This window comes from Kogia breviceps, chromosome 8, assembly GCF_026419965.1.
Source record: "Kogia breviceps isolate mKogBre1 chromosome 8, mKogBre1 haplotype 1, whole genome shotgun sequence".
Taxonomy (NCBI): domain Eukaryota; kingdom Metazoa; phylum Chordata; class Mammalia; order Artiodactyla; family Physeteridae; genus Kogia; species Kogia breviceps.
Window position 1 is genome coordinate 8,254,792 of NC_081317.1, and position 17,765 is coordinate 8,272,556.

At 43.8% G+C, this 17,765-nt stretch overlaps 1 protein-coding gene across 5 annotated transcripts in view; it reads right to left on the minus strand.

Moving 5' to 3' along the window:
- GARNL3 (GTPase activating Rap/RanGAP domain like 3) overlaps positions 1-17,765 on the minus strand; it is a 151,003-nt gene that overhangs the window by 98,356 nt on the left and 34,882 nt on the right. For 2 of the 5 annotated variants that reach the window (XM_059073186.2, XM_067040683.1), the window contains exon 3: positions 9,221-9,290. In XM_059073186.2, coding sequence (XP_058929169.2) covers positions 9,221-9,290 — 70 coding nt within the window. Of the gene's footprint in view, positions 1-9,119; positions 9,140-9,220; positions 9,291-9,361; positions 9,744-10,264; positions 10,480-17,765 lie in introns of those variants that run through there. The other 3 variants (XM_067040684.1, XM_067040685.1, XM_067040686.1) reach the window with 3 other exon arrangements.

Below are 17,765 nucleotides of genomic sequence, written 5' to 3' on the forward strand. Positions count from 1 at the left end.
ACAAGAGACCACAATCAAGGTAGAAAACTAGGTTTGCTGTGAAGAATTAACCAATAAACAGTACGTTAACAGTTTGTAGCTCTGGGTACACAAAACATAAACTGTTGTACACTGGTCAAAATTTGAAAGTATTTTTATGGTCCAGCAGAGTACTATAGCCCACCAGCTGAAGACCACTGGAGTCACAGAACAAAGACCCCAGGGTTCCAGCAGCAGGTGTAGGAGCCAGAGGTCATGAGATGAGCTGAGGGCACCGCGGCAGCAGAGAGGGTCACCGGGAGCCGCACAGAAACGGGAGACTTGTGCGGCCACGAGGAACCCGGTGTGAGGCACCCAGGCCCGTCGCTCCCCAGGAGGGAGTGGAGTATCTGCAATCCTAGTTTTGAAACTAGAGAGCGTGCTGGTGCCCACTATCATTGAAATGGCTGTTTCCAGAGTTGATTTTGCCTGGGAAAGTTGGAGGACTTGTCTGGTATTCTGATTACAGCGTGTGTTTAGCTAGTTGATTTGGAAGACTTTTGGACCCCAATGATCCAGACCATTAACACAGGGCTCAGTGCTCAAGGTGGTCACCAAATGGCTGGGCAGGTCACCAAACTCCCTGGGCAAGGAGGAGACAAGGGTCAAAACCATTCTATAAACTAAGCTACCATCAATGGGGGACAGAGTATCCTCTGCTTTTAAGGGCTAGAAGCTGAATACAGATTTTTTTAAAAAAAAAAATTTATGCTCTACCTTATTTTTTAGAAGAGATTTAAAGCAGCTTACTGAAATGTATCTCACTCAAAGGAGAAAATTAGATACAGAACAAATTCAGAACAAGGGAAAATTAGGTGTGGGTAAATAACCTGAAAACAAGAGAATAAGTTTAGGCTGCATGTTATAAAGTCCTTTAAGGCTGTTAGAAGCAAGCCATAAATAGGGTCCTGAGCTTCCTAGAGGCTAATGCAAAGAGGAAAAACCCCAGCCAGCCATTCAGAGGATTCCTATTGCCTATAAGGTTAACAACAAAGCTGCTTTTTGGTCCCGGAAAACTTTTCTCATAGGCCCTCTTAAAGGAGACACTGTGTGACAGGCTGAGAAAAACCCTCAAGACCTTCCTGCAAGAGACGCACCATCCAGATCCATATGCTCTTTCCTGCTCTGTCCATCAGTGCACGTTAAAGGCCTAACACCAAGACACAGATCAAGAAAAGCAAGACTAAGAGGGGCCAAGAAAGGCAGGCCAAGTGTCTGCAGCTACCTTATGGTTGGGCCTAATCCAGAAATTAAATTTAGACCATTTATGGCATGGACATCTCTCAGGTAATTCTTTGTGAACATTCTTCTTAAAATCAAGCTTTTGTTAAGATTTGGACCTAAGAGAGTTCGAAATTATGTATTTGAGCTAAAACCTCAAGCAGAGCTACTCTATGCTGTTGATTAAGGGCAGAGCTGTTTGCTCTAACAATCAATCCAATTGCCTCAGGAAACAGCCTGTAAGTGGCAGGGCTATGCCAGCACAGGCTCGTAGATGAGAGATTAAGCATAGGGGCTCTTGGGGTCAGACAGACCTGGGCTTAAGTGTCACCTCTACACTCACCAGCCGTGGGATCTCTCTGAGCTCGTCTGATAAATGGGAATCCATTCAATGTCCACAAATGTCTTCTGAGCGTCCACAGTGTGAGGTGCAATCAAATAACATCTACTGCCTGTAGTCGTTTGGGAGGATTAAATAGGTAAATGCGTCCAGAGTATTTAGCTCAGTCACTGGGACATAGTAAGCATTCAGTAAACAGCAAAACTAATCACAATCATAATCATAATAAAAGATTTCTGGTTCCATTCTCATGCATAAATAAGTATCTGAGTAAGGTCTTAAAGTTCTACATTACTGAAAATGGTTGCAATAATTTTAGCCTGGAAAATGTTCCATGTCAGCATTACTGATCATCCACAAAGGCATCAAAAATATTAAAAAGAGCACCAGAGTTTTTAGCCACATTAACTCACTGATAACTCCAGATGAATGTTATACCTTGCGGTACCTACATGAGTCAACCAGCTATCAAAGCCTTAAATATAAGCCAGTTAAATATCAGAGAACATCTGTCAAAATTATGGTTCTAGTTGTAGAATGTGGAAGTCTTGATGTTTTGATGTTCCTAAGGGAATATGCTGGTACCTTCACTCATCTCTCAATTTAGTGATACTGCATAGAATATAACTCTCCCATAAAATGCCTCTGAAAACAAAAAGCTTACTCAACCCTGTAGAGTATTAGGGGTGCTGGGCAGGCAGCTAGCTGAATTACTCATTAGCCAAGAGTCGTGTTTCTGCACAATAGTCCCACAGGCGTAATTCAAGTTTGTGCCTGAGCAAAAATACAAATGACTACATATCAGACTTCAAAACTCTTCACATAGTCAACACCTCAAATGTTAAAATCTGCAGATGCCAACCAAGTTCATGATAAACCTCTCTTTTGGTTGTGCTCAGTAAAGCCAGACGTCCTTTGAGCCCACCCTGAGTTCATAACAGCAAACCCATGCTGTCCTCACAGAGTCGCATTTATATGTGTCTCTGTGATATACCAGGGGAACATGCAGCTGATCCAAATGCAGGCTTGAGTCATTAGGGAACAAGTTTTAAAAGCAATGGACAATATACCACCCTGTTTTATCCAGACTTGAAATTACCTGCAGATTGTGGCTTCCCCAGAAGCATCCAGATGTGGGGTTATATGAGGATCAGAAGCTGGGCTTGGCAGGGGAGAGGTCCATATGGCGCCCCTACCACTTATCATTTGTAACACATCAGTTTCTTACCCACTGAGTCAAAGGCCAAGGAAAGATCAGTAAAAACTACAAACAATCTTATCCTGACAGATTTCGATATAAAGTGAAGAAGAATGGTCGATGGGGTAATAGCTGCGCCTTGCTTAGAATGCTGCCACGACAGACCAGACTTTCAATTCATCAAGAAGAAAAATGGCATATGTTTCAGACGGAATGCACTGCAAGCTGATGAGTCTATACTGGGGTGGGGGGGATCAAAGAAGCTCATTTTTCCTTCTTTATTTTTGACGGGTTAGGCTACTCTCTAATTCCAACCAAATTGAACCATTCATTCATTCAATTAATATTTACTAAGTTACTAACGCTAAGCATTGTGGTTGGTATGAGGGACACAGTGGTAAATAAAGAGCCATTATTCCTATTTTTAGAGAGTTTATAATCCATATCATTGTTTATGGGATTTAAGAAAGTGTCAGGGATAATAGTCCATTGGCAGAGGATGACATTTTAGCCAGGTGCTTTTAGTTTGAGCTTTTAAATCATCTACTATAAGAGGAAATATTGCAGACACATGTGAGGCCTCCTTCCCAGTTCATGCTCTTTGAAACTGATTTTTCTCTATATCCCTTTCAGAGAGAATCTGCCCTATCCACACACTCTGCTGAGGATGTGGGTCTAGGAGGCCACGTTTATACCACACGATCCCACTACCCTGAACTCAACTGTTTGAATCAGGGATAGATACCTGAATCCAAGAATGAACACTTCACCCTATGACTATGAGGGGCGAAGGGGCCGCAAGACCAGGGGATTGGGGGACTAGAAATCAATTTAGTAATAAAAAACAGTGAATGCGAACTTTGTATGTGCCAGGGCCTTGCCAGGGCCTAGAAATCCAACAATGAACAAGGTAGACATGGTTTCCACCCTCACCTCTAGTGGATGAGAGAATAGTTAGTAAACAAATAAATATCAATTGTGGAAATTCCCTGGTGGTCCAGTGGTTAAGACTCCGCTCTTCCAATGCAGGGGGCCCAGGTTCGATCCCTGGTCAAGGAACTAGATCCCGCATGCAGCAACTAAAGATCCCTCATGCCGCAACTAAAAAAAATCCCGCATGCTGCAACGAAGATCCCGCGTGGCACAACTGAGACCCGGTACAGCCAAATAAATATTTTTTAAAAATCAATTGTGATAAACACCATTAAGAAAATAAAGAGGATTCTGAGTTAGAGAACGGCTCGAAGAGAGAACAGTAAGTGCAAGAGAATAGTAAGTGCAAAGGACAGGGAGGAACTCAAATTGTGCTAGAGACCAAAATCAGGCCAGTGAAGCACGGTGAGTAGCATGAGAGAAGGAGGGAGAGGAAGGCTGAACAGGGATCACGCGGGATCTTGTAGGGCTTTGTAAAAGGTCTGGGCTTGCAGTGCAACGGGCCACAGAAGGGATTTAAGAAAGAAAAGACATTGTGTTGTCAACATTTTAAAACATCACTCTGGCGTAAGGACAGACATATAAACCAATGAAACAGAAGAGAAATCCTAGAAATTAACCCTTGTATACATGATAAATTGATTTTCGACGCGGATGCCAAGACCATTCAATGGGAAAAGGACAGTCCTTTCAACAAATAATGCCGGGAAAACTGAACATCCACATGTAAAAGAATGAAGTTGGACCCTTACCTTATACCATATACAAAAATTAACTCAAAGTGGATCAAAGACATAAATGTAAAAGCTACAACTATAAAACTCTTAGAAGAAAACATAGTGGGAAATCTTCATGACATTGGATTTGGCAATGATTTCTTGGATACAAACACCAAAAGCATAGGCCACGAGAGAAAAAAATAGATAAACTGGACTTCATGAAAATTTAAAAACTTTTGTGCATCAAAGGGCATTGTCAACAGAATAAAAGTACAACCCACATAACAGGTGAAAATATTTGCAAATCATATATATCTGATAAAGGATTAATATCCAGACTATATTAAGAACTCTTAAAACTCAACAACAACAAAACAAACAACCCAATTTTAAAATGGGTAAAGGACTTGAATACCATTTCTCCAAAGAAGATATACAAATGGCCAATAAGCACATGAAAAGATGCTCAACATTATTAATCATTAGTGAAAGGCAAATCAAAACAACAATGAGATACTACTTCATACCTGTTGGGATGGCTATTAAAAAAAAAAAAAAAAAAGGAAAATACCGAGTGTTGGTGAGGATGTGGAGGAACTGAAGCCCCGGAACACTGCTGTGGGAATGATGTAAATTGGTGCAGCCACTTTGAGACTAGTTTGAGAGTGCCTCCAAAAGTTAAAAATCGAATTACCATAAGATCTGGCAATTTCACTCCTAGTTAATATACCCAAAAGAATTAAAAGCAGGGACTCAAGCACATACTTGTATAACAATGTTCACAGTAACATTATCCACAGTAGCTAAGAAGTAGAAACAACCCAAGCATCCATCAATAGGTGAGTAAACAAAATGCAGTATATACACATGATGAAACATTATTCAGCCATAAAAAGGAATGGAATTCTGATACACGCTACAACATGGATGAACCTTGAAAATACTACGCCAAGTGAAATACATCATACACAAAAGGACAAAAATTGTATAATTCCACTTATATGTATACGTAGAATAGGCAAACTCACAGAGACAGAAGATAGAACAGAGGTTGCGAGGGGCTGGGGACGGGGGGAACGGGGAGTCATTGTTTAATGGGTGCGGTGTGGGGTGCGGTGTCTATCTGGTACGATGAAAAATGTTCTGAAAGTGGATAGTGGTGATGGTTGCACACCCCTGCGGATGTACATGACGGCCCTGAATTGTACACTTAAAAATGGTAAATTTTATGTTGTGTATCTTTTACCATGATAAGAAGAAGTATTAAAGAAAAACCCACCGCTGCTGGGGAAAAAATGGACTGGAGAGAGGCAACTGTGCTTTCGGGGAAGCTGGCGTGCAGAGAGGAGATTGGTATCGACACGCAGAGAAGAGTGAAGCTGAGAAATCACAGGGACTGGAGAGAAACAAGAATAGCTGCTTGATGGCTTCCCAGTCACATGGGGCCCAGCTGTGCTTCCCACACTGCATTCTGGGGAGATTCACCCGCACCCTTCCCATGCATTACTTTATACCTGAGCGAGACCCAGTGGATCTCCGTTCTCTGCGAGGAAACCATCCCTGATTAAGGCGGGGAACATAGCTGAGGGCAGCTAAGACACACACAGCCTGGAGACTCAAAGTTTGAGGCCGTTGGTTTCTAAAGCTAGACTATCTCCAGCTCCAGGAGAGCAGAACAACTGGTTTTGTCCTTCTCCCGCAGTGCCCGGCCCCGTGCCTGCCCCACGGCGGGAGACTGCGACACACAGCTGTTGAATCAGGGCTGAGAAACTCTCCTGTCAGTCAGTAGAGATCTGAGCTCCACGGTCTCTCACCAAATGTATACCCAATTGAAACCGAGACACCAAGCCCCTGCATCTGCCCTCATTGCTGATTTGAATGGCCGATATCCTTCTTCACAAGGACCTCTACCTAATTTGCTGAAGGTCAGAAGAAGTTTATGCTAAAATTTCAATTTTACAGAATCCTAAGGACCTCTCTACAAAGTCTGAGTTCCAGGATGCCCAAGATCGATTGGGTTCCCAACAATATTCATCAAACCAGGTGTAAGAAAAATTAAACTCACTTTCTCATGAACTTAGGACGCATCCAAATGGTTTTTAATTTAATAATACTCTGCCGTTCCTAGGCGAGAGACAATGTCTCCTCCCTTAAAACACTGGAGTCAGAATTTCAAGAGATCCTCAGATGGCAAAACTGGAACTTGCTCACTGCATCTTTCCCAACCATTGCAGCCTCTGGCGCACGTCATTCCTGAAGTGGGGAAACTAGAAACAACCTGATTTTACAAAAGGAGGGAAACCGTTCCACGGATAACTGTTTATCACCTTGTTGGGCTATCGTGCACCGATTAAAATGGTAACTTCAAAGACTACATAACAAGAAGATAGTTACAAAATACAGTTAAATGAAAAGAGAGGAATGCGAAAGTAAATGTATAATTTGATTACAGCCATGTAGAAATGGCTTTGGAGCTATAAAAATTGGAAGGTACCAAAGGAGATGAAAATACTTGCTGCAAGGTCGTGAAATTACACATGGAATTTAAAAATGTATTTAAAAGTTACTTTATGATATTTAAAGAGTTATAAACACACACACACACACAAAATCATGGCTCTAGAGTAAAAACCTGAACAGATGGATTGAAGAACTTTTGCTCAATGAGCTGCCTCGTCAGGCTGGGGATAACTGATGTCTAGTCTAGGATTCAGTAAGGCAGGGTTTCTTCAAGGGTGGTCCTGGCACCAGCGGCATCAATATCATCTGGGAGCTTGTTAGAAGTGCAAAATCTGGGTTAACCCCGACCTACTGAACTTGAAACTGTGGGGGTGGGATCCAGCAATTTGTTTTAATAAACTCTCCAGGTGATTCTGATGCCTATTCAAGCTTGAAACTGCTGCTCTGAAGTACGTTCCCAGTCTGCTATTCTGTGATTTCCACAAGTCTATAAAGGGTCCATCCTACACACCTACGTTATCTCTCCCAGACACCACTCTCATTGTTTACAGAGCTCCATACTCATTAGATCACGTTCAAAGTCTTTACCTAAGAGTCAAGGTCCTACTTTTGCTCCCAAATTTCAGCTTTGCTGCTACAGCTCGTTAACGGGGACTGTGCTTACGTGCATGATCCCATTTAACCCTCCTGACAACCCTATAAGGTAGAGAGTATTAATAAACCCCATTTCATAGATGAGAAAACTGAGGCTCAAAGAAGTTCCAGATCATACAACTAGTAAACGATGAAACAAGAATGACTCCAGAGCACAAGCTCTTAGGCACCCCTGGGGTTCAGAGATGTTTACAAAGATAATAAGTGATGGAACTGGTATGTGAACGCAGGCCTGCCTGAGTCCAAAGCCTAGCTGTTGTGTAACCACTACGCTCTGCTGCCCTGCACTCTCTGCTGGGCAGGACCGTTTGCTTGCTGCCCTTCGAATCATCACTGCCACGAATCCTGCTGTGTGCAAATATCTACTGTCTGTCTTCCTTGCCACCAACCCACATCCAGGCTGCTTCCCCAAGATGCCTGGCTAGAAGGGGTTGCTCCCTCCTTCTCCCAACCCCCACCAGGCCCTATCTGTGTGCTTCTCACAACATTTACCAGCTCCCACTCTGAATTATAGTTATGCACATGCTCTTTCAGCAGAGGCGGTGGTCTGAGTTGGCATGGTGTCACCAGTGACTCACATAGCACAGGCATTGATTGAATCAACCAGTGCATCTTTTATGTGACTAAATTCATTCTTTAGATATATTATGTATATCTTATCTGCCCAGCTGGAGGACAGTAAGCGCCTTAAGAACAAGGACCAAATCTTTTACTTAATGCATATTTTCAGGAATATACCTGGGGCAGGTACACAGTCAAACCTGTAATATATGCTTGAATTCAAGCAGAATGCTACTGGTACATGATTCTGGCATAATTTTTTTTTACTTTTTAAACCCTGCAAGAATGCAGCTTATATTAATCGGGGATAACTGGGTACTATACAAATGGATCCCATCAACTCAGTTTTTGTAAATAGCTAGAAATAATAAATTTAATGTTTCAACAACCAAGAGAATCTTATGAGCACATTTTCCTGAAAATATGTTCAAATTTCCATGCAATTTGTTCTTTTCTTGTGGGAAAAGAACTCACAATTCTGTCTTTTAAAAAACTGAGGCTATGATATGCCTTCATTATGCCCCTTTTAAAATGAAAGCATACAATTAAAAAAATCATAACACAAGCCCCAGTCTCCCTCATTCAGGAAAATATGGATATTTTCATTCCAGATATCCATTACCTATCACAGTCATTTATCTAGCCCAACACATATACTCTTAACAGGAAAAAAAAGAGCTCATAAATATTCTAACTCCTATCACATACCCAGAGAGCAAAGGTACAGAAAAATCAGAATATGTATTACAATAATATTTAAACCTCAAAAACTAGATTTAGAAACTTTTAGGAGCAAGATAACATAAAAACAAATGCTACCTTTCTTAATTCATAACTGATTTTATTTAATTATATAACACCATTAACAGAGAAAAATACCAAGCCACATGTTTTAACATACTGAAAGACACAGATTAAAAGTACGTAACAGTAAAAACACACAGATAAAGATGATCAAATTATTATAGCCCTTCAATAGTCATTCATTCCCATCCAGTCCTTATACTGTACTCACATGGTCTAACAGTAAATATACAACAAAAGATCTGAAGAGCTTGGCGATCCTCTCTAAATCAAAATCAATGTTCTACCACTGAACAGACAGTGTAAACTTACCAGCTCCACAGATCCATAATGTTTCCTACTGAAATCCCCACGTCTACAGCCTAGGTCTTCCGAGACAGAGCTGGAACAAAAATGCTTCATCAGTATTATACATAGCGATCTGGCCACAAACCTTCTGCAAAAATCCACTACCATTTGCAAACACGGCTGCTATGGAACAGGCTTGCCCAGCTCCTCACTGCAGGGGAGCCTCCTTGCAACAGACACAGTCCTCAGCAGCCATTGCAGAGCCGGGCGTTCATGGAGCCCTCAGTAAGAAGAAAAACACCCGAGTCATCCCTGGAAGTATAGGCAATGATTGAATTAAATATTTAGTCATTTGGAATCGATTGACATCTCCCAGGCTACTGGTGGTTTATAATTTCATTTTGTATAACCAACGAGGAGAGGAACCCTGCAGTAAACTTGAGGCAAGGGACAAAGCTTGCAATTATCTTTCGTTTAAGAGAGGCTCTTTGTCCCAAATATTCAGCATAAAAATAACCAGCATTACGGGATGCTATATAGGAGACATAAACCTTAAATAGGAGGAAAAAAAACCCTTCAAAATTCTGGTAGGCCCCACGCCCTCCCCTTTAATTTATGACAACATGACAATATGGAAAAAGACTAGGACTAGCAGAAAAATGTAAAATTCCAACTTCCAAGTATATTTAGTTTATTTTACATGGCAGTAGCTAATACTTTCCTACCCTCTCCCCTCAAAAAAGGCTTAAATCAGATAAGAAAAATCACATGCGTTGTTGAGGAAGAGTAATTAAAACAAGGGCAAAATTGTTACTGCATTTGCATCTTGAATGCATAGTCAGACACACTCAAAAGACACATCTTATTGAATAGTTGGCATATATAGGACCTCAAGCAGTACTCATGAAACCACTGGAGATCCACAAATACAAACAGTTTTAATAAGTTGGTTCTAATATGTCATGCAAATACTCTAATAAAACAGAAAATAAAATTCCCCAGGAATTACGTGTTTAATATATCCCAAATATTTGGGATCTAACATGCAAAGAAAGGTGCATTTAGTACCTTTTCATCCTTCCTTAAAAGGTAGGCTACATTTTCTAAATTACAGCCCTGTTGGCACGTTCAGAAAGAGACTGACTCTGATGTTTCACGTCCACAGAACTGACTCTCTGCCAGGTCACTATTCGATAGGCTCCAAGAAGGACAGCAAGAGAGAAATGAGATTAGAGAGTCTAATGGTATTCAGCTTCCTCCGTTTCACAGGGATGGCTGAGTTCATCCTATAGGAGAGATTTAACCTTTTGTAGTCCTCACTGCCTTAGCTGAAACCATGTGACAAATTAATGAATGCAGCTTGGAAGGGTGTCCTAGATATTTACCCAGGCTACCTTCCTGCTTCTAGTGACATGATTTTCTACCAAAAAATCTCTCAAAGAGATGTAAAAACTTCCCTCCATGGCCTGCTCCAGTGTTAGCTATGTCCTCTATGCCCGTTTTCTTAGCCCTTTTTGAAAACGTTCCTGGAGAATACTGCCATTGCCTTACATAACAGTTTCAAGATCCTTCCCTGGCGCCCTGAGTTACCGAGAGGGAGTGGGCTCCGGGGAGGGAAGTGTCCACGGGCTTGGACAGGGGTCGGGCACAGAGCCGATGCTCAACGGCTGTTGACTGAGCGCCGTCTGCCCAGACCTCATCAGTTAAGCCAGGCCCATGACGCAGTCACCAGCCGCAGCAGCAGCAGCGGTTTCTAACCCAAATGGCCAACAACATGAAAAAAGCAAGGATGCTGGGCTCTGGGTCCCTCCCTGTGCCGTCCTCAGCATCACAGAGGGGGGTCCAAGACACAATGCCAGCTCCCTAACTTTGCCAACAGCCAGAAACAAACACAAAAAAAGGTGATGACCCTACATCCTGGAGCAGCCACCTCCTTAGAAGCCTCACAGAGGGAAAACAATGTCCTAGGAAAACAACCAAGAGAGAGATAAACAGAACATCAGCTATCGGTTGCCCTTTTCCCCTCTAATTACATTTCATCCGCTACACTGCAGAGACAGCGCTTGTTAATGGTGGCTGGCAGGCTGAACTATACAGGATGCATTTCTAGGGCGGCAGGAGGCACTCAAACAAGCCATGTTAAAAAACCCGCCCCACTCCCCTCCTCTGTCCCCAGGCTCTCTGGCCGCTTGGAACCCAGCAGCACAAGGGTTGTGTTTAGGGGGTTCACCCCGAGCTCCAAGGGGAGTTTTGTTCTCCTCCAGGTCCCCAGAGTCCGGCCCACTGCTGGGCACAGGGCGGACAGGCAGCAAATGTTTGGTGCGTTTGTGAAGATGTTTGCACGTCTTTCAGGTCTCACTCGCTGCTGCCTGGTAACGGCCCCGGTGAGCACCGAGGCAGGCCACCTGCTGACCTTCTTCCTGATAAGCCCCAGGCGGTACGCCGTCAGTCCAGACAGTCCTGGCCCAAGAGGCAGGCAAGCCCACGTGCACACCAAAACCTATTTCCTGTTCCTCTGGGGCTTGTCGCTACGCTACATTTCCTAGCCCCTCCTGCACTGACTGTGACCATGTGACTGATTGCTGGCCAAGAGAATACAGACCAAAGTGATGTGCCTGTGGGATCCCACGGGAAGCGCCTGCGGCCAGCGCGGTGGAAGGACCATAAGGACCCAGAGGAAGGCAGAGCTTCAACAAGGACGAAACCAAGTGGAAGGTCACAGCTTTAAGAACATCTGTATTAGAATATGCTGGGAGCAAGAAATAAACACTTAGTTGTGTTAATCACGTAGAGTTTGGGTTTACCTGAGAAAGCCGCTGTGCTACCTGAACTAGCACAGAAGTTGGTATCTTGCAGTGGGGTGCTACTACCATGGCAACAACCTAAAATATGTGGCACGGGCTTCACAGGCAGGCAGCAGCCAGGGAGGAAATGCATCTCAGAGGCTGGAGAGACAGAGATCTAGGTTGTGGAGTAGCAAACTGGTGATAAAACTTACACCTACAGTAACTGAGGAGGTGGACCTGTGCCTTCTGAGCCTGCAGCTCTAAGGAATGTGGCTGGACAGGTCAGAGTGAACCGTGGGCTGGCTCCTACTGGCTGACCTTAGCAAGGTTTTTTCAAGGAAGGGAGGAGCCCGGGCTAGAGCTGGATGGATTTCAAGCAAAGACAGAAGGGACTAGAGAGAGTCTCGAGACCAAGGGCCTCACAGGCTTGAGAAATCACTGTTTCTGGACCCCAAACAATAAGAATTCTGGCCAGTGAAATGTGGGTAGAAATGATGGGTACCTCTTCCAGACGACGCCCATACAAATTTCCCATGAATGATCCTGCTCTTTCCTCATCCGCTGGCTGTGAGGATGGCTGTGAGGGCCAAGAGGGGTGAAGCCACACCACGAAGGAGTCCTGGTCCCTAAATGACCGCACAGGATATGCTAGGTAGGCACACCCTCACTGGACTGTGAGATGAGAGAGAAGGAACTTTGATTGCTTGAAGCCACTAAGATTGAAGGTTTAATCGGTTACAACAGGTGATTTTAATTCCATGGGTACAGCTCTCCGTAGGTAACAGAAAGTAGTGTAAGAATAAGCCCCACAAAAAAGGGGCTGTCAGAGGGCTGGCGGGCCAGGATGACTGTCAGGGTCAGCAAGCTGTGGCCTCTCACTGCCTGTTTTTGAATACTAAGTTTTATTGGGATACAGCCCTGCCCTTTGGTGATAGGCTGTCTGTGGCTACTTTTGTGTTTCAGTGGCAGAGTCGAGGAGTTGCAACAGAGACCTGTAGGGCCTGCAAAGCACAAACTATTTACTCTCTGGCCCTTTATAGAAAAATTGCCCAACCCCTGCTCTAGAGCCTCACCAATCCCTTTTGCTGGTTTCAGGCCTACCCGTAGGCTGTGATTAGTATGCCAATGAAAATAGCAGTGTTTATTAGCGTCCATCAGAATCCCCGGGGGGTCGGGGGGAGCTTTCTAAAATGCAGATTCCCTGGCCCTATTCCCAGAGGTTGTGATTCAGCCTGACTGCGATTTTAATAAGCAGTGGTGGGAATTCTGATGCAGGGGGTTCACAGACAATGTTTTGAAACATACTGCTCTTCCAGATGACTCTGGAATCCCTACGAAACCTGTTAGCCATTCTGCGGCACTTTTATAAGGAAGGACAGGCCTTGATCAAGTTTTCCATGAATGGGAGGAGGTGTCATATAGTCCCTAAGGGCAAGTGCTTCAGTCACAGATGTGGGTTCTTAACCTCCCTGGGCATTAGTTCCCACATGTATAAAATGTGGTTGATAGTATCACCTACTTAATAGGGTTATAAAGAATAAACGAAAAAGAGCAGATAAAAATTTACTCTAAGCATAACGTCTATTACATGAAAACTACTCAATAAATGTTAGCTATTATTATCGCTCTTTTTATTAGTATGAATTCTTCTCCGGTTGTTAGAGAGAGCCCTGGGAAGGGGCATGCAGCATACATGATTACCAACTTTTTAAAGAATTTTAAATAAGATGCCTTTTTTTTTTAAACATCTTTATTGGAGTATAATTGCTTTACAATGGTGTGTTAGTTTCTGCTGTATAACAAAGTGAATCAGCTATACATATGCATATATCCCCATATCTCCTCCCTGTTTCATCTCCCTCCCCCCTCCCTATCCGAAAAAAAAAAAAAAGATTATGAAGAACCTAGGGGGGCAGGACAGGAATAAAGATGCAGACGTAGAGAATGGACTTGAGGACACGGGGAGGGGGAAGGGTGAGCTGGGACAAAGTGAGAGAGTGGCATGGACTTATATACACTACCAGATGTAAGATGCCTTTTTTCCCCCTGTGGTGGAAAGGAAGACCTGGGGCCAAGCAGCCTCCTAGGGCGGGGCTGAGGGCAGCAACACAGCTCAGCACCACATCCCCTCCCTAAAAGTGTTGGCAGTGCGACCTCAGCTAGAAAACACTTGGGACCCAAGAGCATGTCACCAGAACAAGGCAGGTACAAAAACGAATCAGAGGGTTCAAGTTCCTCACAGGGACTGTGGTCTAGGCTCTAAAGAGAAACTCTTTCTGTTTTAGTAAATTACTGTGAGAGGATGCTGGATCACGCTTTGCGAGCGTGAACAGAGCTGAGGACCATCATGTTAAATCTCTAAAGAAGGCCCGGGATGAGAGCAGAGACTTCCAGCTCCACACAGAGGCTAGAAAATTACCATTATGTAAGTCAGGGACCCGGAAAGCAGGACAACGCCCTCCAAAGAGTCGAAGTTATGGAAACTGAAAAAGGGGAAAAAAAAGGAAGCTGAAACTCAGCGATACAGGTCCTTACTCAAGTGGCCCAGAGATTAGTGACTGACCCTAGCAACTGGCCAGACCCCAGTATTCCAGGCCTCAGTCAACTCCGGCCCTGCTGGAAGAGTTAAAGCCAATGGAAGAATGGTACTCTTCCTGGATCAGCAGAGAGAATTTGTGAAAAGCAACAGGCTTACCGACAGCAGAGCTCAATGTCAGGAGTGCCAGGACAACACCTCCGCCCCCTTGATAAGCAGTTTGTAATAGACAGATGGATGGGATCCCCCTATTTGAGGGACAGAGAAGCTGAAAAATGAGCCAGACTACAGATTTAGGCTTGGAAGTAGCCCCGGGCCTCCTAACAACAGGTATGAGAATAGCTTATTGTACATAAGGGAGCAGTTGTCTCTCCTTCTGAAGATAAGTGACACAAAAAGGCAGAGCTGCAATTATACATTAACTTCTAATGATGAAATGGAAGAATCCTGTCCTCTTCTGAAGAGATTTCAGACACTAGGAAGTAGGAAGTAAGCAAAAGGATTCCTAGAGAGTAAGGGTCCCAGGAAATCCGAGCCCCTGGATTCTGGCTCCAGACAGCATCTTGTTCCCCAACTGTGCTTCTGGGGTCACAGTACCAAGTGCTCCTGTGCCAGGATCTTAAGTCTGCCATATACCTTAGCAAGTCCCACCAACCATAAGGTGGCCAGACATGCCTGGGTTTGAATGTCAGCTCCATGGCACTCTCGCTCTGTGGCCCCAGGCAAGTTACTTATCCTCTCTGAGCTTGTTTCCTCATCTGTAACATGGGCTTAAAATAACATCTGTCTCTGTGGGAGGATTAAAAGATATCATAGGTGCTTAGCACAACACCTGACACATAAATAAATGCTGGTTATTCTGTCAGGGACCTTACCAACCTCGGTCATGACCATGTCCCATGTGTCTCAGAATGCCTGGCTCATAGCAGGCTGCTCCATGAATATTTGTTGAATTAATGAGTCATGAATTAATGATAACCTCTGCTGGCCTTTGCTCTACTTGAACATAGGGGGGTTCCTGCCCCCTTTTCTCCTTTCCCGCCTCCATCCCCATCTGCCGTTAGATATTCTGACGCATCTTTGGGTATATTTGATGTTACTTCCCACCATTAGTCAGTCATCTTTCTCATTCTAATCCTCACTTCTCTAACATTCTAGAATGCATTCCTCCTACAGTATTTACGTGTCTACTAAGTTTCTGGACAAAGACAGGTGTCCCTGGGAACTTACCAGGTTCTCTGCTATTACTAAAGTCTTGTGGTAATTCATTGCAAGGCTCCTTTCAATAATGATCTCTAACAGTGCCCTTGGAATTCTATCTCTAAATAAAAAACAGCAACCATACCAAACTTTGGCGAAGACACGGAGCAACTGGACCACTTATAGACTGTGGGTGGGGACTTCCCTGGTGGTGCAGCGGTTAAGAATCCACCTGCCAATGCAGGAGACACGGGTTTGAGCCCCGGTCAGGGAAGATCCCACATGCCACGGAGCAACTAAGCCCGTGTGCCACAACTACTCAGCCTGTGCTCTAGAGCTTATGAGCCACAACTACTGAGCCCACGTGCCACAACTACTGAGCCCATGTGCCACAACTACTGAAGCCCGCAGGCCCAGAGCCCGTGCTCTGCAACAAGAGAAGCCACCGCAATGAGAAGCCCGCGCACGGCAACAAAGAATAGCCCCCACTCGCCACAACTAGAGAAAGCCTGCGCGCAGCAACGAAGACACAATACAGCCAAAAATAAAAATAAATAAAATAAATAAATTTTTATATATATATATATATATATATATATATATATATATATATATATAGACTGTGGGTGGGAATGTACAAGGTAAGCCAAGCCTCTTTGGAAATCAGTTGGCAGTGTCTTATAAAATTAAATATGCAGTTACCATATGACCCAGCACTTGCACTCTTGGGCATTTATCCCAGAGAAATGAAAAAATATATTCACAAATACCTATACACAAATGTTCATAGCAGCTTTATTCATAATAGCCCCAAGCTAGAAAAAGCCTAGAAATCTTTGGAAGGGTTAATGGATAAACAAACTGTGACGCATGCCCACCACGGAATATCCCTCAGCCAGGAAAAGGAACACGCTACCGACAGATGCAACAACTTGGATGAATGTCCAGGCAATCGTGCGGAGGGGAAAAGGCCAACCAAAAAGATTACTTACTGTGTGATTCTATTATACAACCTTCTTGAAATGACAAAATTATAGAGCGAGGTAGGTGTGGTTATAAAAGGGCAGCATAAGGGACTCTGTGATGATGGAGCCATGTCTGTGTCTTATCTGTGGTGGTGGGGAAATAAACCTACACACGTGATAAGACTGCATGTGGCACTGGGGAAATCTAAGGCCAATGGATTGTATCACTGACAATTTCCTGGCTGTGATTGATACTTTACTATAGTTATGCCAGATGTTACCATTGGGGGAAACTGGGTAAAGCGTACCTGGGATCTCTCTGTTTTATTTCTTATAACTGCATATGAATCTATTATGCTCTCAAAACAAAAAGGTTAATTAAAAAAAACCCTGTATCTGAGTTGAAATTCATTCACTCATTCCATAAACAGTTCCTGAGCACCTATGAGGTCCCAGGTACCGGGCCAGGTGCTAAACCTGAGACGTGTGCTCCCCTGCAGTCATAGCACTTACGGCGCGGTGGGAAAACATAAAGGACAGCGGACTTCACAGGAATGAAATCTTTGTGCAAGCACATCGCACCTGTGTATAGCAAATTTGGTAAACTGTACAACAGCCTCTTTTGTCTCCTTCTTGAGTAGCATATGCCATCTTGGGATATGAGAGGCCTGTCACTCTGCTCTGTTCAAGACCCACCATCCAGAAACCTGAGAGCTGCTACCTAGAAAATGATTCCTGCAAAGTATAATGTCCCCACATCTGCTCCCTTCCTCCCCAATCTTTAGCGACCTTGGCTTCTCCTTTCCTATAATGTCAAGACTGAAGGGATTTCTAGCTCAGAGTACAATTTGGTTTGGGAAACACTGCTCTACAGGATACCTGCACATGCATGACCACAAAGTGTGAAACAGAAACACATTTAAGGAAAAAACATCAGCAGACAACATATGTTGCTGCGTACCTTCCTGGATCACCTGTAGATTTAACTTCTTTGGAGAAATCTCTCCAAAGTGTGCCTTCCCAAGTTCTCAAAGCTTCTCTCCGGAGATTCCCAGACTGCCCCCAACTGTACCCAGACCGTG